This window comes from Sinocyclocheilus grahami, unplaced genomic scaffold (genome assembly GCF_001515645.1).
Source record: "Sinocyclocheilus grahami isolate Dianchi unplaced genomic scaffold, SAMN03320097.WGS_v1.1 scaffold391.1, whole genome shotgun sequence".
NCBI classification, from domain to species: Eukaryota; Metazoa; Chordata; class Actinopteri; order Cypriniformes; family Cyprinidae; genus Sinocyclocheilus; species Sinocyclocheilus grahami.
This window is the reverse complement of record NW_015505570.1, coordinates 286,584-308,352: the sequence shown is the minus strand read 5'-3', so window position 1 is coordinate 308,352 and position 21,769 is coordinate 286,584. Positions and strand designations below refer to the sequence as shown.

Below are 21,769 nucleotides of genomic sequence, written 5' to 3'. Positions count from 1 at the left end.
TGTGTGTGTGTGTTTGTTTGTTAGTGTGTTTTTTTTTTTTTACTTAATGTATATATGAAACTGTTGGTGAAATTCAGTGAGAAACAACACAGGTAATTCAGAAGGGTTGAAGTAAACTTAATTTCCCATAAGTCAACTTGAGAAACATCGCACAGGTTAAGGTTGTAAGATTCTTGGGGTGGTTTTTGATGAGAAGTTGACCTGGTGTCAACATATTGATAAGGTTAGGAATAAATGTAAAAAGGTTAATAATGTTTTAAGATGTCTATCAGGGCAAGACTGGGGAGCAAGCAGGGCATCGCTCATTAACATCTATCAGGCTCTTTTAAGAGCAGCGTTAGATTATGGTTGCCTAGTATACAGTGGTGTGAAAAAGTGTTGGCCCCCTTCCTGGTTTCTTATTTTTTTACATGTTTGTCACACTTTAATGTTTCAGATCATCAAACTAATTTAAATATTAGTAAAAGATAACACAAGTGAACACAACATGCAGTTTTTAAATGAAGGTTTTTATTATTAAGGGAAAGCAAAATCCAAAACTACATGGCCCTGTGTGAAAAAGTGTTTGCCCCCTAAACCTAATAACTGGTCTTTCCGTACCCACTGTATATATAAAGTACTGCCCACACTCCAGTCCAGTAGGTGGCGATAAATGCCACCTTTAAGTTGGTTTGCCAACCGCGAATAAAATTTAAAGAAGAAGAAGAAGAAGAAGGAGAAGAAGGAGAAACATCGCGACATAACGTCAGGGTCGTATGCTTTCATTGGCGTTTGAGGACGATTACGCAGCACATAACAAGTCGACCACGAGCACCACCAGACAAGAACTTCACTTCAGCCAAAACAGATTCTCAGGCAGTGGTAATAATCTTAATATTCGTATTGCAATAGTGTAATGAATGTAGAATAGACTGTTTCGAGTAACACCGAGTAACAGTCTCTGTAAGCACAGCTGACAGTAGAACATGCGCAGTCATGCACAGATCTGAGATGAGCTAGAGTTCATCAGTGCAATGTGTTTTTGAATATATGGTTTATGAGGACGCAATGTGTATAATGGCATTGGTATTACAATGTAAACATTGTTTATGAGGACACACAAACATACAAAACGGTGTCTGCCATTAGTTCTCTGTGAGGGTACGATATAGTCTAAAAAACATTACGCCTCTGGAGAGTCCCCGTAAACCACATATACAAGTATGTGTATATTTGTGTAAGTTTCATTCAGACTGTTTGTTCATGTTCAAGTGTGTTGAGGTGTTGATGATGTCAGTGGACTGGGCTGGATATGGATATGCAGGACTAGTAGCATCTGGAGGAGTCATAGGATATGTCAAAGCAGGTAATGAGAAAGCTCAAGAGATGATCATTTATATAGAGTTTACATGATTAAGAGCCCAAACTTGTTTGCTGGTCATTGCTCGTCAGGCTGGTATGACTGGCTGGCACTTGTCAAACTGGGAAACTGGATAAAAATTGATCTGCACAACCGGCTAAATACCAGCTTGATTTTTAACAAAAACAGAGTTCTTTAATCATTTCTTTTCTCACAAATTTTGTTGGTTCCTCTATGTTCAGTGAAAATGGCATACACCTTGGAACCAGAAAACTGCATGATCTTTTAAAATAAAAAGTGGATAATAACATAAACATCTAAATGTTAAAAACACTTAATTTTGTACTCTGAATTCCTTATGACACTTTATACAATTTATGTCGTTTATCAAGACTATCAAAATTATTTTGTCTTGCAGGCAGTGTCCCGTCCCTGGCAGCAGGGCTGCTCTTTGGTGGTTTGGCTGGTTTTGGTGCTTACCAGACATCACAAGATCCCAAAAATATTTGGGTGTCTTTAGGTGTGCATTTTTTTTTTCATGCATTGTGCAATTATTATATTTTTTGCAGTCGAAAAGTGATCTAAAGGCAGTATCGGCATGTTTGTTTTATATAACACTATGTGTCATCAATGTTTTTCCTCTCAGCTGCATCTGGAACACTTGCTGCTATCATGGGAAAGAGATTCTACAACTCACGCAAAATAATTCCAGCTGGTCTCATCGCTGGAGCGAGGTAACTTAACACACATCACAGTTCATTGTCTAATACAGGGTTTCCCTTTTTCTTGGATGATAGAGCTCTCGACTGTTAGTAAAATATTTTAGTTCATTAACTACTAATAAAAAAGACAAATAGGTCACATACTCATGCAGACTCCAGCCAAAAGTGTAAAGGGAAGAAAAACTGAAATATTAAAATAGTTCCTTCTGACCACTTTGTCCTAAATCTTTCAGCCTCTCCCTTACTCCAAAAACCTTAGCATGTTATTCATAGCACAAAAAGTACCATAGTATTACCAACTTTTTTTCTTTTCTCCCATATGAATTATGACATGGTATTCATTGCAGTACCTTGTAAATATTGAACGTATGAATATAGCAACCGTTCAATCAATGGTACCACCACTGTACCACCATTGTACCACCACAGTATATTTCTGCAAGTGCTTTTTTCAGCATGTGTTGCAGCTTAAAATGCAATTTATCATTATTAAAAATATTTATTTACTCTCATTAGTGTTGTTTACCAGAAATAGTCACATGGCTACAGTCAGTTATCAACTTAAAGGCACAATATGTAAGATTTGTTTATTAAAATATCCAAAAACCACTAGAACAGGGTTATATGTTTTGCTGACTTGTGTACTTACATTATCCCAAATGTTTCGAAGAATGTTTAAATCCAGAGAAATAAGCAATTTTAACTAGTGACACGGACCGTGTCCATAGTGTTATTGTGTCACCTGCCAATGACGTCATAACCCGATTTCCGGTTTTGTTTTGTAGAAAACATGGAAACACCAAAGATGCTTTAATATGTTGTGCGTTTTAATAGACCGGTGATGACTGCACAGAGTAGCATAATAACAAAACTTTCAAATGTATCTAGTATGATAAAACAGTGCTGCTTTTTTCCCCCACATACGCACGACCAGAAGTAGCGGAAGCGGTCGACTGTGGCATAATAAAAGCTCCACTGCTTTCGAGCCGTGTGTCACGCTCGTTCAGCGGCCTCGTTTTGCTTCGACGGCTTTCAGCCCCACCCTGCTTCATACTACTACGTTAATAAATCATTAGCTCATCCATGAACATGATTTATGCGCGAGTACCGTCGGATTGCTTCAACTGTGGGGATGAAGTAGACAACTCCCATGATTCCACACTCAGTCACGGCGTCATCAAACTACGCCTTTGTCTATTTGTTTATTTTGAACACGCACCCTCTAGCGGCGAAAATTACATATTGTGCCTTTAAATATAAAGGGCAAGTTCACTCAAAAATGTATTTACTCACCCTCCTGTTGTTTCAAACCTGTATGACTTGCTTGCTTCCATGAAACAAAAGGGTTAAAACTTTAGAAGAACTGTCATGCAGCTTTTCCATAATACCTTGACTGTCAAGCTCCAAAAAACGGCATAAGTACTATCATAAAAGTTGTCAGTGTGCCTCATCTGCTATACATACTTACTCAAAGCTGTTGCATGACTTCAGAAGACTAAGGAACAGACCAACATTTGTCTTTTTTATAGAGTCTAATGAAAGAAGTTTAATTTCTTCCTGAACTATCTCTTTAAATGTTTCTTGCAGTGTCCTGATGCTGGCAAAACTCGGAGCCAGAATGCTACAGAAACCTCAGCAATCGTAATACCCAAGCAGAAATCACTGTCTGCTTTCATTCAAACATAATTTTCTTTGAACAACATGTCATTATAGCTCATTTTGTATAAAATGTAAAATAAAATGTAGTTGTCAGGTGAATATCTGAATTAAAGACTTCTGTTAAAAACATGCCCCTTTAATGCATATAAAACATTTACAAAACACTATTTATTGATTTGAGTTCAGCCCAACCTAATCACTGCTATCTACATTATATGTTCATGTGGTAAAAATAAATAAAATTAAAAAAGGGCTACTCAACATACAAGGAAGTATAAATAACACTGCCTTGCAGTATAAATCACAGTAACACATAAAAAAGAAAACAAGAATATATTTAAAAACTGCATACTATAAAAAAATGTAAAGGGTTCCAAAAAAATAAATGCAATATATCAGATATAGATCTACCCATTCCATTGAAAATAAGGATTACAGGCATTGGATGCATAAACTGAACAAGACAGATTTAAAGATGAACAAATTGTTAGGTTTGTAAAAATCCATTGTATACAGACTCTTGTTTTTAATCGAACAATTAAGCAGTAGTGGGCTTAAGTGGTGTGGATCTATCCTAGCTGCTCCTCTTAGAAACAAAATAATACGTGTTTATACAATATTCACGAGTGTTGAAACAGGCCTTAGTTCTCACAGAAGCTGTAGCTCGCATTATATATATTAGCGATGGCTTCCATATTTTGCAGCCCAGTCAACCCGCCCATGCACTGGCTGAACCGGTGGAGCACGAGCCATGAGATTGGTGGAGGTTTTACCCAGAGCCGAGTAACTCGTTCCTTTAGGTTGGGTTCGGTCTGCTCTCCTTTTCCATCCTTCATAATCTGATAAAAGAGAAAGAGCATTTCACACTTGTGCAAAATCAGCAAAGCCAGAATTAAGGGCTACTTCTGAGAGGATTATGGTAATGAAGAGTCCAAAAATTAACACTTGCAAGGGGCAAAAGAGTAAATCCTTGATTTCTTAACACCAGTTGGCCAGTAACTTAATTAGGAACTGCAACATCATTTGACTCACAATGTATGAACAATAGTCTGGCAGAGGTGATTAAAATCAAAGGCCTTGCATTGGCCACCAAAATGGTATTATGAGGGGGAAAAAATCACCATGTGTCCTAAAGGAACACTCCACTATTTTTGAAAATAGGCTCATTTTCAAACTCCCCTATAGTTAAACAGTTGAGTTTTACCATTTTCGAATCCATTCAGCCAATCTCCGGGTCTGGCGGTAGCACTTATAGCTGTAGCCTAGCATAGATCATTGAATCTGATTAGATCAAAGGCCTTGCATTGGCCACCAAAATGGTATTATGAGGGGGAAAAAATCACCATTTGTCCTAAAGGACACTCCACTATTTTTGAAAATAGGCTCATTTTCAAACTCCCCTATAGTTAAACAGTTGAGTTTTACCATTTTCGAATCCATTCAGCCAATCTCCGGGTCTGGCGGTAGCACTTATAGCTGTAGCCTAGCATAGATCATTGAATCTGATTAGACTGTTAGCATCTTGCTCAAAAATGACCAAAGAGTTTCAATATTTTTCCTATTTAAAACTTGACTCTTCTGTAGTTACATCGAATACTAAGACCGACGCAAAATGAAAAGTTGTGATTTTCTAGGCCGATATGGCTAGGAACTATACTCTCATTCCGGTGTAATAATCAAGGAACTTTGCTGCCGTACCATGATATTCAATGATATGCGCAATGATATTACGCAGCACCTAATCAGATTCAATGATCTATGCTAAGCTACAGCTAAAAGTGCTACCGCCAGACCCAGAGATCGGCTGAATGGATTCGAAAACGGTCAAACTCAACTGTTTAACTCTAGGGGAGCTGGAAAATGAGCCTATTTTCAAAAATAGTGGCATGTTCCTTTAACATTTTTGTGACAGCTGCCGTTATACACGGACTTGATGATACATAATGCTGCAAGTGACAATGATTTCAGTGTATCTGTCAATAATAGCAAGGTATCAGTTATGTAAATCAACCGTACAAACAATAAAAATACATTTTAATAAAAATGAACCCGGAAGGTGTCACAACGTTAATTTTGGACCCTAGAAAGAAGTGCTGACTAAGACTTCTATTGTTCTGAGATTTTACCTTCAGAAATCTCACTGACTGAAACTGTAGAGGAAGGTTTGGACTTTGAAGATTTAGCTTTGCCAGTTTTTAAGTCAGCAGTGGCAGAGAGATCAACTAAGAGCAGATATAAAGATGAGAGAGAGACAGGCAGAGACAGAATGAATGTAGAAAGAAACAGCAGATCTTAGAGCTCTAGCAACAGATGTGTAGAATACTTTTTACAAAGAGCAAGAACAAAAAACAAAAAAAGTTTACAAGGGGAGTTTAAATTTCGGAAGAATAAAAGTATAAATGCGTGTAGGTTTTGTGGCTCTAGAGTCACCAAGTGGATTTCAAACTAGACAAACACATAATACCACCCCAAACTCAGCACTGTTTGGGGCGATGGGGGGGCTGTTTCCATCTTAAATAATAATGTGCCTCCTCCTACCATTGTTTTGGAAATTTTCTGGTTGGTAGGGCTGCTGAATCAAACAGAAACGTTTTGATAGTGCCTTTGTGTTTCCATTTGTCAGGGAAACGAACATACAAATTACTTTCACCTTTAAATTTAATATCAGTATTGCAAAGCCAACATAAATGTATCAGTATAAGGGTCTTTTCTAAGACTTTTTTAAAAACCTGCACAAATAAAACTAATACCATATGAGCAGGGTAGGGCAATGTCTATGGTAACATATTAAAATGTAAAATTGCTGTAAAAGGCATGGTTTACAGTTCAGATACAAGTTTTCACAAAAACAAAGTTTTATAAAATGATACACTTCACATTTCAGCCTTTAAACCATTTTTAATAAAAGTATTAATTATTATATTAATTTAAACTATTATCAATAAATTATTATATTAATGAAATAACATATAAATCAATTTTACAGTTTCGATTTTTATAATGCATTATCTTCTTATCGATCCACCAGTTCACATTTACAGCTCTGTGTTTGCTGGGTAAAAACATGGGTCGATTTTCACATTGGTCTGAACAAAAACAACTCCAATACTGTGTTCCTGCAATACGCAGTTCTAGGACCACATTTCTACTAGGACCCTTTTTTTTTTTTTTGTGACAGCGCCATCTAGTCAATTCTATTCCAACAGAGGAAACATACAATCATACAAACAGATCTTATTTTTTATGTAAGAGCTAGCGTGAACTTGAGTGTTGTGAGGCGACGTCAGCAATCTCCATTTAGCTGTGCAAAAGAGTTCTTTGTGCTGCTGGATGTTGTAAACTAGTATTTGTATTCAAATTATTTTACATTTATTAATGTACTAATAAACACACTAATTTGCACCACATACATACAAAAAAAATAAAATTAATTAATAAAAAAAACTATAGGGTCCTAGAAATGCGGCCCTGAAACTGCAGTCTCTAGTACTGCAGGAATGCCCGGCTTATTGAAAATGCACATTCATTCTCTGCCAGCACTTTCGGAATGGCAAAAATATAACTGTTTCCCCGGTAACAGTAAACAAATCATCACAGCACCGGACTTTGAAACGTGCAGTGCTCATATTCAACGAAATCATAGCCTTTTGAAGTTTAATTCGTCACATTAAGCCATATCGCAATTCTGGTCTTTCCGTCCCCAAATTTAAGACCTCCTGAAACCATAATTAAGACATTCTTGTACAATTTAAGACTTTTTAAGGACCCGCGAAAACCCTGACAAGCCAACATGAATGCAGCATGAAGAAAAGCATAAAAATTATGATTCTATAATGCTGTTCTAACAAACAAAGGTAGGCAAAAATAAAATATTTGAGGATGAATTGTAAAACCGAAATCTTACGTGCATGCTGGTGTCCGAGAGGGGCAAGCTGAATCCTTTGTCCTACGGATCCCACTTCCTTCTTTTGGAAAGAAGGTATATATCCTCCAGAAAGATTGTATGTGGTGGTTACAAAGTTTCCTGTGAGGAGAGGCCACAACTTAAGACTGAAGAAAGAGAACACAACCAGCTAAGCAAACAAATCAAACAAGATTATCTGCATTTTTGCTAAATATAGTATAGTTAGTTTCAGCTTCAATTAATTTGTGCTCACCTGGGCTGATTCTAGACACTGGCGCTCCTCCAATGGGTGCGAGAGGTTTGTTCATCAGAGCTGAGGTGTCCCACAAGTCTTGTTGAGACTCCTTGTTGCTCAGAGATGGCGTGTTCTTGCTTATTAACCCTAAGATTGATATAGTCATTATGTAAAACCTAATTTATGCAAAATAGTCTAATGGGGTGTTTACATATACATTGATTTTCTGCATTAAAGGAACATTTGTTTAGAAGCCATTTGTTTTTAATGAGTTCAGAAAAATCTTTATGCAAATAAGCAGTGATGCAATGTGGCAACTGTCAATGAGATCTGAACATGTGATCTGTGTTCTGTGAGATACTCATCTCAAGCCATTCCAAATGATCTGTATCTGCGTACATGCAAGGATATTACTTTAAAAAATGTGTGGAAAGCCATGTCAGGAATTGTCAGCATTGTGAGCTAGTTTGATGTATGCACTGACAATCATTCTTCTTATTTATATGATATGATGTATTGTGCAATTCATAAATAAAAAATAAATAAACACATGAAATGATACCTGGCAGGTATCTGGACTGGCGCAGGTAATGTTGTCTGGCTGAAGAGGTGCTCTGGTGACTAGAGTCTGGCTGGTGCAGTCTGCTGGTATTTGGTAATTTTGTTACAGTGCTAAATGTATAAAGGGGTTTCTGGTCCTTGGGCCTGCAAAGTTTTTCATAACATAAAAAAAATGAAAGAGTGAAATCTCAAAAGGAATAACTGAAACTGAAAGTACAATAGAGAAACACAAAAGCCCTGTTCTCAAACTTAGTCAGCAGCCATGATACTAGACAGGCTTCACAGGCACACTCCCAACACAAAAGGCTGCTAAAAAGATATGCAGCAACATTAAGCTGCTTTCTAGACTAAACAAGGCCTCAGTACAGATTCATATGGCCAGCTATGGAAACATCATCTTAGAATGAGGTGGGACCAAAACAGTTTTTAACAAGACGGATGTTCTTTGTGCTTATGGCCATCGATAAGTCAGATATATACTATTAGCTAAATAGCAACTTTACCTTCATGTTCAGACTACAACTCTCCCTTTCCCCTAATGCCAGTGTGATGTATGCTGAATCTGATCTTTAAGCAGAAAGAGACTGATGCAACATTTACTGAATAACATCAATCTAGCAGCCTCCTTAAACCACACCATTTTTGTTCATTTGGCCATGGGAGAACTGGTCCCAAGGATTTTTCCTCCGTTTCGGTCACATGATGGAGTTTGGGTTCCCTGCCACTGTCACCTTTGGCTTGCTTAGTGGGGTTCAAAAGACACTTAATATTCAGTAATATTACAGATTTGACGGCACTGACACATCGGATGAGAACAAAAACGGAATTGAGCTGAATAATGACACTATTGTCTTTAAAAATACTTTAGAGCTAAATCAAATTTGTTCATAATTGACAAATTATGTAACACTGACTGTTATTGAACTGAACTGAATCAACAACATTGAACTGACTACTGACTATAATGACACTGTCTTCAGTTGAACTACTTATCGCTGAATTGAACTTCTTTCATAATTGATGAACAAACAGAGCCATGCAGAGCATTTCAATTAAAATGGTTAAATTTAATTTTGGATGCTTTGTTAGAAGGTCAGTACTAGACAGCAAGGCTGCTTACTAGGTTTCGGAATAGTGTGCTCATTGAAATGTGCTATAAATGAAATAAGTGTCAAAACTGTTTATGTTAAATTCTGAATGTAGTGATCATACTGTGTAGTAGTTTTCTCCTCCTCTGGGCCTTTGCTGGGTTTTTTAGAGAGGGATGCTGCGGAATCAGAACAGTCAGACTCATCCCAGCTGTCTGAGGGTTTCATGTTGGTCTGTCCCCACCTTCTTCGTCCGTTCTTCAGCCCAATCAAACTGTTCTCACCCCCGACCACCTCATGTTAGGAACACAAAGTACCATTGTGCTGATGTTCATTTAGGTAATCAAATGCAATAAAGAACTGTAACGGGTAATCTTTAAGTTTCATTTTTATTTATCACAATTTAATTTTGTTAAGAAAGGTAGAAATGGTTGAGTGGACATTTATTTAACAGACTGTACCACATTATACAATTATTATTACATATTGTGGGTCATTTACGTTTTTATGCTTATGTACTACAACTGTGACGCATTACTTTGTAGCAAGCTCATATTTTTAAATCAAAACTACTTTTATAGGTACATGGACTTCTGGTTATGGTTTATGTGTTACTGAAGTAATTCCTGTGGAAAAGGGCTGTATGGAAGATTGTGTGTCTTCCATGTCCCTTCATGGCATCCTCAAGTGGGTTCCAAGAAAAAATAACTGTATGGTTTAGCGTGATTATGGAATCACAAAGACTGCATTCATTGTAATTATAAAAATATGTGTTGGAGCAACTCGGTTTGCATTAAATGCTGCTTCACACAAGCTCCATCTCTGTAAGTGCTGCGAGTTTGAGTCACTTATAACGTGCATTTGAAAATGCAACATGCACTAAACATAATAAATTACATTTATTATTATGAAATACTTTATATTTATGGCCGGTAATTTTTCTTAAAGGGGTCATATGATACTTTTTAAAGATCATTATTTTGTGTATTTGGTGTAACAGAATATGTTGACATGCTTTAATGTTCAAAAAACACATTTTTCAAATACTGTACATTATTGTAGGTCCTCTATGCCCCGCCTCTCTCAAACGCTTAGTTTTCTACAACGTCCCTCCTTCCGACAAGCGCAGTCTGCTCTGATTGGCCAGCTGACCCAGTGCATTGTGATTTGCTGAACACCGCAAGCACTCGTGTGTAACGTAATGTAACGTCCCTTACCATAATCGCGAGCTTCATCTTTCAAAATAAATGTAAAGACAGAGCCGAAAGGGGAACAGAGTCGCGTGACAGACATAGTGATGAAGCTGGTATGTGTGCAGTACACAAGCCACGGTTAAGACAGCTAACTCCACTGTGATCTCTCTCTCACTCTCTGTCACACACACGCACGTACGCACACACTAGTGATTGATGGGGAGTTCGGATCATTTTACCGACTCGGACCTTTGAGTCTCGTTAATGTTAAAATGTTTCGTGTTACTTCCCTAATAATAACGTTGATCACAGTACAAACAATACAAAACTGCTATAAGAAACAGAAAAGATTAATTCATTGTTTACCTGGGTCTTCAGTCTATGAATAGCTCACCACCTCTTACCTGACAAGTCTTGGGCTTATGGGGCTGTCACGTGATGAACGAACGAACGACTCGGAAAAACCCGAAGACTCGAACCAGGTGAACTACTTGACTAATCCCAGTACAGAACCTATAGGATGTTGCGCATGCGCGACTGAACAAATCACTCCCCGAGACGACTCGTTCTTCCCGAGTCACATTAAAGATTCGTTCAAGAACAAGCCAACACTAGCACACACACAAACACACACGATGCGCAAAACTCCGCATTTGAACAGTCAATAGCAAATACTTAAACTAATAACAAAACAGTAGCTGATTCAGAAGCGCCAGATTGTCATAGCAAAGTCAGAATTACCTTCTCTCCTAGGTTCACGAAACGGTCGTCCATAAAATGCATTGCCGTTCTGTTGTAAGTAATCTTAAAGGGGTCATATGATGCGATTTCAAGTTTTCCTTTCTCTTTGGAGTGTTACAAGCTGATTGTGCATAGATAAGATCCCTGAAGTTGCAAAGACTAAAGTCTCAAAACCAAAGAGATATTCTTTATCAAAGTTAAAGACTCTGCCACGCCCCACTCTGGGTGTTCGGCCAATCACAATGCACTGGGTCAGCTGGCCAATCAGAGCAGACTGCGCTTGTCGGAAGGAGGGACTTTGTAGAAAACGAAGCGTTTGAGAGAGGCGGGGCATAGAGGACCTACAATAATGTACAGTATTTGAAAAATAATGTAAAACATTTTTTTTTAACATTAAAGCATGTCATCATATTCTGTTACACCAAATACACAAAATAATGATATTTAAAAAAGCATCATATGACCCCTTTAAAGATTCCTAAATGCATCTACTTTCGGAAGGCCAAATAAAGTGCTTTTGCTTTCACACTGAAACACACAGCGTCTCCCTGACATGGGTGCTTCAACACTAACTGCGGTTACTGAAACCACGCCTTCTTTCTTTGCGTGAACATTTGGGCCGCATTATGCTAATATTTCCACATAGTGAGGTAGATATGTGGGGGCGAGTTAGTACAAGCCGTTTTAGGGGGGCGTGGCAGAGTCTTAACTTTGATAAAGAATATCTCTTTGGTTTTGAGACTTTAGTCTTTGCAACTTCAGGGATCTTATCTATGCACAATCAGCTTGTAACACTCCAAAGAGAAAGGAAAACTTGAAATCGCATCATATGACCCCTTTAAATCAATGGCAATTGACAGGGGTGGCAAAATGTTGGTTTAAGGCCCTGTCTACATTTGTATTTACTGTAAAATAATTCCCTGTTCATATTTACAAACTGATAAACAAAGTGACATCATTGTTTGTGATAATCAACAGTGTGCCACAGATGCAGTAAAATGAAATATAAAGTTAATAATAAAATACAAATTTTAAGATTTTGCTGTATCGTGGCATAAAAAAAATGGGAATGGGAATCTCAAGTTTTTCAAAGGTAATTACAACATTTAATTTGAGAAGGAGGTTTTGTACCTTTTGTGTGTATGGAGCGAGAGGGTCTGTCTGAGAAAGAGACTGGGGCAGAGGAATCTGCTGCAGTGGCTGATGGGAGTTTCTGCTTTGGCCTTTAGTCTGTGATGGCAGCACTGGTTCTAAGACAGACTGCAGCTCTGATCTGGGTTCACTAGGCAGGGTCATCTTTATCTGAGCCTTCCGTACATCAGGAGTCATGGGTAGGGGGCCCAGAACTTGTCCTACTTGGAAGTAGGGGTATCTGAGTGCCTAATAAGATGTTTATAAACAATTACTTACACAAACATTAATAGTCTTTATAAGAATATTTTAGATGTCAAAAATGAACTGAATTGAAATAAAACAGTGTCGAAAGGGTTATTATTTCACAATTGGTCTGATGAACCAAACCTATTTGAGTTCTACTCCACCCTACTGTTAAACTTTGCCCCCCAAAGTGAAGGCTGGCAACAAACTCCTCACAGTTAGATGTGGTCTTGGATAACCCAAAAATTATTCCAAAAGAGATTTATTCGCAAGCTTCGGAACTTGGTAATAAATCCTCATTTGCAAACTTCACCAGAGACAAATTATGCAAGTGATCAGGAAAAATTAATCGAATGCCATTGTATCCAATCTGAGCAGCATTGACGACTTGATGTTAGCCTCTAAATATGAAGAGAAAACTCCTAAAATCCACTACGGGCAGATGAATAACTTGAATAGTGAAGATAAATCGTCTGTGCACGCATGTTCTTATGGGGTGTCAGTCAAGTGATGCCTCAGTGGGTGGTATCTGACAATAAATTGCCATGATTCTATACAGTCTTCAGATAATCGTCAAACTAGAGGGTGTCGAAGTGAAAATATGAAAGGGAACACCTTTCACACCAACCAAATGAACAAATGTCTGGCCTCAAACAGAATTCATTCAACACCAAAAGCTTTTTTTATCAAAAAATAAATTACAATTTATATATACCTTTGCAGCAGAGGGTCTTTTCTTTGGGTCCCACTGGAGTAGATCTCTCATGAGGTCTACAGCCTCATTGGTGGCGTTGGGAATCAGAGTTTTCAGTGGTGTATGAACACATTGGGGGAAGCGGAAGTTCATAGCAGCAGCAAGCTGATAACCCTCCGGCCAGTCTGACTGCAGGGGAAAATAACATTTACTATCAAGCATGCTTTACCCAGGATACTAAATACTGTAATAGATAAGAACCAAATCAAACACATCATAAACTGATCAAGACAATTCATTATTAAAGTCACATGTAGCTCACCCTCATATACAGTATGAAGGATGCCTGGAGTTCAGTAGAGATGTGCTCAGATTCAGAATATTGATAATATATTGATATATTGATGAACTCCTGACAATGCACGCATCGATACAGCTGCTTCTGAATTGAACTTCATATTTCAGGATTTTACGGCCATACAGTGATGCTGAGAATATTAATTGCTTCAAGAATGTAAGGCGTGCTACACAATACCCATATGTCAGTTTTTAACAGAAACAGCCATTCCCTGGTTGTATGATTAAATTAAGCTAGACATTCTGCTGTCACTCTATTCTGTGAACAGAGTTTATATTTCCTGCCATACTTGGACATCAAGAGCAATTCAGTCATAAGTTACGCTACGGTAACCTGCCACTGCCTCTCCACAATGGGAACTTGTCTTGCATGTTCTGTAGACTAGAGCAATGTTTGACAATCACACCGGAGCAATCATGGCAGATTTACTAAATGGTGTGATGCATGACCAGGTACAGAAGACAAAGATCCTGTAATGGTGACTGATAATGCCTCTAATGCAGGGCTGTCCAAACTCGGTCCTGGAGGGCCGGTGTTCTGCAGAGTTTAGCTCCAACTTGCCTCAATACACCTGACTGGAAGATTCTATGCCTAGTAAGAGCTTGATTAGCTGGTTCAGGTGTGTTTAATTATGGTTGGAGCTAAACTCTGCAGGACACCGGCCCTCCAGGACCAAGTTTGAACAGCCCTGCTCTAACCTGTCAGTAGCTGCAAATATAGAAAATTAATTCCAGTGAGATGCTTTGCACGCTATTTAAACCAAGCCACTCAACAAGCTCTGAAGGTACTGACAGTTTCCCATATTCTCACAAGAGTTTGGAGCATTACAACATTTTTTAGGAAAAGTACTATTGGCTGCCATGTCCTGCATGACAAGCAAAAGATACTTGGACTCCTTGAGCATAAATTGATGAACGATGTTTGCACGAGGTGGAACAGCATGCATGACATGTTGGAGTGATTCATAGAACAACAGCCCACAATTGCATTACTCTCAACAGAGGCAGAAATAACCTGTACTGAAGATGTAATAAATGCATTGAAGCCACTTAAAATTGCAACTCACATTATGTCCGAGGAGAAGACCTCCACAGTTTCTATTATTGCACCTTATAATAGACTCCATAGCCTTAGCACTGGATCTGCATTTTAAAGCACTGCCCTTTTTGAAGGAGGTGAACAGGATGTGGTGAACAGACAGGAGGTCTACACCCAAAATGGCAATGGAGACATCACAGATTTCATTCAATTATAAATAAATAACTTAGTTAATATTAATTATATCAGCTAGTTATATTATAATGCTAATGAATGTATAATTGTATGTGTTATTCTACTTTATAAGTTTATTAATGTGGTCTACATAATTTGGGCTACACGAGTTCTGTAAAAGTTATTAATTAGAATGTCAAATCCTGGATCCTGTTGCGAATCTGACATCTGTCCCCACCCTGCCAGAAAAATATGTGGGCTCCTTTGTTTTTGAGGACTTATTTTGAGATGCATTTTCCCCTCCTAAAAGACAACATTCACAGCTGTCACTATATAATCAGGCAGAGGAAGTCAGGAAATACAAAGACACAGATCCACTCATCTGGTGAAAGGAGCAGTGTTTTCCCATTACTATCAAACTTGTCAAGATGTACCCTCTGCATTCCTGGTACAAGTGTAGCAGTAGAGAGTGTGTTCTCCACTGCTGGAGAGCTCTTAACCCTGAGCATGTTCATCAGTTAAAAAAAAAAAATTCTGAAAATAGCTTAATTTTGTAAATTGATTTCAACATAATGTGATGAACTGAATTTGTTTGGTGCACATTCCCACACTTGAAACCAAAATTTTATATTAGGAATTAAAATGTGTATTGTTTGAGAAAAGTAAGTTATGCTTCAGTTTTGTTACAGTTCATGCTTTTTTTGGTATACGTTTTAAGTATTGTTTAGTCATTAAGCCTTATGTCACACTTCAGCATTTGAGAATATTTGAAACTATAGTAATTGTGGCAGTAACCTTAAAAACAGAAGCGCTAAATTCAAGAAGAGCTAATTCAAGTAGTTTTTTTTTAATTCAGTTATCACAATTGTTTTAACACTATTCAATGCACAATAAAAATTACTGTTAATATTAGTTACTAATTAACCTAGAAAAATGCATTCAAAATGTACCTGTATCATGACCTTGTTGGTGTTTCAAAGCTCTACAAGTCAGTTTCTACAGGCCCAAAATCTTATGCCTCACCAACTAATTTTTTCCAGTCTACTGGTTAGACACTACCTTGGGCTGTTGATCACTTGAGTCTTGACCACTCCAAATTTCCTGATAAAGTTTGTTCATCTTCACATTTGATCATACCTTCTTTACTGTACCAAGAACCTGGCAGATCTTGAAGATCTCATCCACCTCACTGTTGCCAGGAAACAGAGGTCGAAGCGTGTAGAGTTCAGCCATGATGCAGCCTACTGCCCAGATGTCTATTGGTGAGCTATACACTGGTGACCTCAATAACACCTCTGGAGCTCGATACCTGGACACAAGCACATAAGACAGAACTTTGAAATGCTCATATTTCAGCCAGTAGGGAAAACTATGGCCAGTTGGACACTAGCACATTCACGCACTGTTCTTAAATGATCAAAGCTGATCAATATATAATAAAAATTGATCATATATAGTAAAAATTAACTAATTTTATATATATCCCACTTATGACTTTTGATTGAAACATAATATACCTGTCAGAAGAGCTGGTACCAGATAAAAGTGATTAATGGTACTACTACTATTGGCATGTATATGTGCTTCTTTTACTAGAAGATAATGGGTAGATTTGTATTATAAAATTACACAATGCTCTCTGCCCTCCCCTAATACTATGGCCATGTCTCAATACACAATTTACCTAGTTCCACAGTAGTAGAATATTTTTAGTTTTGCTGGTTTATTTTTCTGTGTGTTTGTCAGGTTGTGAAATTGCACATTTTCACAAAAAAAAAAAATACAGACTTTTTGAATGGTTGTGTATTTTAATGAGCACTTTTTTTTTTCTTTTCTTTTTTTAAGTACCATGGTGTTAAAAAAAAAATAATGCACCATGGTAATTTGACTTCAACAACATTGTTGTAAGTGTAACTTCATATGGACTCATGGAGTATATGACTAAGTACCATGGTATAACCCTCTGATGCTGTCACAGTACTGTGTTTGTGTTGTAAGGCGGTTCTGAATGCTTTCAATTTCCAGTGACTTTTTATACTCTTACCATCGTGTTGAGACGTAGTCTGTATAAGGAGGCCGAGAGCGGATCTCTCGAGCCAATCCGAAGTCAGCAATTTTCACCAGCTCTGGACCCATACATAGCAAATTTTCCGGTTTCATATCCCGGTGAAAAAATCCTACAGGATCGTGCCAAAGAGATACTGATGTCAACATGCACATAAGAATGCCTCTATGTTTATTGCTTCCACCTATTGCAAATGCAGAGACATGGAGCCTATATAACACCATTAAAGCTTAATACACTTTAAGAAGTTTAGTTTGTAACAAATACCACAATATACTTGGATTGTGTAAACACCTGTTATCAGTCCAATCCAGGTAATTTTATGTTCTTTCAAAAAATATTTTCATATCTTTTGGGTACAATTTTTCAGCGAGGGGGACTAATTTTTAACACATCATGAATGTGTTTGACTAGTTTCTTAAATTATATATATATATATATATATATATATATATATATATACACACACACACACACACACACATATTTTTTTTTTATTAAAGAAAAGAGGCACAGAAGAGAAAAGAAAAGAGAAACAGAGACGAAGGATAAGAAAAGAACAGCCCTGCAAGTATTTCACCCACAAGATGTGTGAGACTCAGTGCTTTTCTGTTTGATTACAGCTATTAATAAGGTGCTTTAAGTTAAGAAAGCTACCGCTGAAGAAGCATTAGCTTCTTTGAAGGGATCACATCATGGAAAAATAAACTGCATTTATTTTAAGAGGTCATTGTACCATGAAAACATACTCCAACTTGCAGAACTCAAAACACCATCCTCAGTACAAAAAAAAATAAGGAAAAAAACCTTTGGGTTATTACGTGTCAAATCAACCATTTTTTTCTTTTAAAAAAAAAACGGAAATGGTAACAAAAGCCAAAACATTATAATACATCATCATATATATTTATGGAAACCATATATATAATTTGGTTTCAAATCTCAGGTAAAAATTTTAATTTTATAATAGTGGATTACTTGGTAAATATACACCCATGACATTTAATATTTTGGATACTATTAATATTATAATATTGTTTTCTTAATTTTTGTATTTGTTTGTACCAGAACAAAAATAAATTAATTAATTAAAAAACTATGTAAAATTAGATTTAATCTGTCAAAAGGTTGTCTCTGGATGCGAGTAGCACCTGCTTCTCACATTTTTCTGATAATTATCAACAGTAAGGCTAATTCACACTCCACCAACAGCACCGACCAATGGCAAATATCACCAGATTAAAGTATGTCACTCCTCAGACATTCCATGACCCAAATGAATGGCGAGTCAGGTGAATGAACATGTTCAGCGAAAACAAGTGCCGACCAGCAACTGATGCCAACAGGGGTATCCGACAAATCCTGACAAAAGTGCCCATTGCCGTTGATCAGCATTTGTTGATGTAAGGTGAATTAGCCTTTAGAAAAGAGTAACTGAAATTAATTTTTAATAAGATCCCAATCCATTTTGGCTACCATAAAGCACTGACATGGAAGGCTCGAAGGCACTAACATCATCAGTGAACTTCAGAGGGGAAAATATTTTAATAAACATGATGTGACCCCTTTAACTGCTTATAATACAATGGGTCTGAACGGAAGACATGGGCATTTCAGGTTTTAAGGGGATTTAGTTTAACATTTTGGCAGCAGCGGAGATACTCACACATCCTGTCACCACATAGAAACAAGAACAACTGAGTCTTCAGCAGAAACAGTCCCAAGATTCAGTCTTTAGTAGGAGTAGTGTATTAAAACACATTTTCTAAGGTGCCTAAATGTCAAAATTAGTACAATATATTTGTTGAAAAAGTCTAATACACTATTGAATTATTAGGCTGTGAGCCTGTTACACATATTATTTTTGTGTTGCTGTCTGCTCTAGCTCCCTCCCTCCCTGTACAATAAAACCATGTGAATATGTCTCTGCTAAATTTTTTAATGTAACTTTACAATCGATATTGATTTCCTTTAGCACAGTATTCTGAATGATGATGATAATGGGATGCTACTGATAGCCTAACAGATACTAGCAGTTTAATACTCAACTACGTTAATAAAGAGATGAAACTGACCTGCACTTGAAGCCCTGAACAGGTCAGTGATGTAGCTACACTTCACTGCTTCTTCTGGCCGCTTTCTCTCTTTCATCGAGTGCGGCGCATCGGTTCTGTTCGGAATCGTCTGACGGAAGCTCGGAACACACGTGAGCTGATTCGTATAGCGCACAGTCGTATAGGTACATTGAGAAGACAAATATAAAATATTGATATTAATAATAACTTAACGTAAGATGTCGGTATTGCGCCAGTGAGTCTCGTGAAAACCAATGTTTGTTTACAGGAGCAAAGGAAGCAAAGTTTCCTTACTTTAGCAAAGGAAAACCAGTCTCCTCTTGGCTTATATCGAAATCCTCCGACATTCTTCTTTACAAATCCTCATTTTGTACTTCTATTAGAAGAACTGATGATGGCACGGTTTGATCTTCGGCTGACCATCAGCAGAAAGGGGCGTTTAATTCCCGCCCACATGAAGAAATCGAATATTCAAGCTGTTTATTCATTTTTCCACCCATGAATGAAAAACGAAAATTTAAGCAGAATTCTTGTTTTTCGTTTTTTGGATAAAAACAAAAAAGGAGCCATTTTCTAATTTTTCTACTTTCAATATTAAATCAAAAAATGAATGATCGAATGATACACGGATTATGGTGATTGGCCGATACCGATGCCGATTCTGATGCTTCAAGGCAAGTTTTATATAACATGTAATAATGTTATATAAATCACAAAAATTATTCCTTATACAGTGAACATTTTAATATGCCTTTAAAATGGGGTTTATGCATAACATTATGTATATCAGGATACTTAATATAAGACAAAAATAAATACAAACAAATTGCAGCAGTCTGATGCAACCCACAAGGTTTATTTAAACATTATCCAATAGTAAAATGTGGAGGACAAATTAAACATTTAATCTCATAAAATTGAGAAGTCTGATGTAACTTAAACATTGTCCAATACAAGTCTGAGCAGGACAAAATTAATAAACATAAAAAATAAAAAAACATTTAATCTTCTAAAAAAACTAATTGGAGTAGTTTTATGCAACTCATTAGGTTTAATTTTACATTGGACAAAATAAATTTTAAACGCCAACATGGAGAAGTCTAATGTAACTCATAAGCTGTAATATTGTCCAACAGGGGTGTAACGATTCACTCGTTTTCTCGATGCATCGATTACAAACCCTGACGATGTAATGCATCGATCTTGAAACATGGATTTTTGAATCGCCGATCTCGTACAGTAATCGATTTAAAACGCTATGAATCGAATTAATTGTGATTTCTATAGCGATTCAATGCTTTAAAAATATATACACATTAAATTACTACAAGCACAAATTAATGGAGACCTTGAACAGTGTCCGTGCCCTCGCATCTCTACTTCACGCGCTCCACTATTTCCCACCCAGGGACTGTCACAGGATTGCGCTCGCGCTCCATTCGTCTCACAGACACATTTTTTGAGCAGCTGATGTGTGATCTTTCCTTAGTATTAGTGGCCAGTAATGCTAAAGTTAAGTAGTTTTACTTTTCTGTAGTTTTTCAATGGCTCTCGGTCATACCGACGACATTACCTGAGCAGTCGAAGGCTGCGCATTTATTGCATGGATGGATCAAAAATGTAAGTGTCTAAAGCGTACGCACAGTTCCACTGAATGAGACATGTTTTAACAATGTTGTTGAACCGAATGTACGAAGGAAACCGTTAAAATAACCACAGCTTTAACAACGACTTTGAAATAAGAGCGCAAGATTTATCTGATAATCTGATGCATGAAAGTAGAGTTCGTTGCTATAGCAAACAGACATCGGGCGCGTTTTCTTTCAGAATCATCATTCGCAGATGGAGGAAAAGTTAAACACTATAGCATTTTATTTTATGAAAATGAGATAAATGAGATAAGTTTTTGCACTGAAAGAGAAGTGATCTCACGCTCATAGAACTTAAGACGAACCAGGCTATATCTGCAGCTAAGCTGAATAAAAAGCAGAATGAACAGAATACTTTAAGACAATAAACACAATAAATAAATACAATTTATGAATGATGCAGTGCTAATTGGCATATTATTTATTACAGTACAGAAACTATAAATTATATTTTTACCTTATACTTTTATAATATAAGTTATTTTAAATATATTATTGTATTTTACAGTTCTGTCACTTCTGAAATGATGGCTATGCCCCTGGTGTGACAAAATGTTAGCCTATACATAATACTTTTAAAGCTCTTTTTTTAAATTTTGGCTTACATAAATTACTACATATGCCATGCCATAGCATCATTAAACTAGCATCTAACAATGGACAAAAGTGGGTTTTTTTCTCTAACCTATGGTTCTCTAACCATAAAGGCTGCTATGTAATTTGCCCCCTGACTAAGCATTTAAAGAATTTAGGGGAAGCATTTAAATAATCCTGTGAATGCACTTAAAGAATGCAGAATCGAATCATTAATAGAATTGAATTGAATCGTTCTGAATGTGCAAAAATCATTCTTGAATCGAATCGAAAACCTATGAATCGTGAATCGAATCGATTCGC

The 21,769-nt window shown here is 37.0% G+C and overlaps 2 protein-coding genes across 4 annotated transcripts; one reads left to right on the top strand and one right to left on the bottom strand.

Annotated features, from left to right (window-relative positions):
* The first annotated feature begins 697 nt into the window (after nt 1–697).
* Nucleotides 698–3,847, top strand: LOC107550203 (transmembrane protein 14C). 2 transcript variants are annotated; one of them, XM_016231445.1, is made up of 5 exons: nt 698–861; nt 1,252–1,345; nt 1,758–1,859; nt 1,986–2,073; nt 3,649–3,847. In XM_016231445.1, the coding sequence occupies exons 2-5, from the start codon at nt 1,267–1,269 to the stop codon at nt 3,704–3,706; spliced, it is 327 nt and encodes a 108-aa protein (XP_016086931.1). In that variant the 5' UTR covers nt 698–861; nt 1,252–1,266; the 3' UTR covers nt 3,707–3,847. The 2 variants fall into 2 exon arrangements, with proteins under 2 accessions (XP_016086931.1, XP_016086930.1); XM_016231444.1 differs by having other exon boundaries at nt 790–861; nt 1,261–1,345.
* Nucleotides 3,848–3,929: 82 nt separating this feature from the next.
* On the bottom strand, nt 3,930–17,479 carry LOC107550202 (serine/threonine-protein kinase MAK-like). 2 transcript variants are annotated; one of them, XM_016231442.1, is made up of 10 exons: nt 17,128–17,479; nt 16,221–16,392; nt 13,535–13,702; nt 12,574–12,822; nt 9,633–9,802; nt 8,422–8,564; nt 7,878–8,006; nt 7,625–7,744; nt 5,847–5,942; nt 3,930–4,559 (listed from the first exon to the last, which is right to left on the bottom strand). In XM_016231442.1, the coding sequence occupies exons 1-10, from the start codon at nt 17,370–17,372 to the stop codon at nt 4,399–4,401; spliced, it is 1,653 nt and encodes a 550-aa protein (XP_016086928.1). In that variant the 5' UTR covers nt 17,373–17,479; the 3' UTR covers nt 3,930–4,398. The 2 variants fall into 2 exon arrangements, with proteins under 2 accessions (XP_016086928.1, XP_016086929.1); XM_016231443.1 differs by lacking the exon at nt 5,847–5,942 and having other exon boundaries at nt 17,128–17,478.
* Between the last annotated feature and the right edge of the window lie 4,290 nt (nt 17,480–21,769).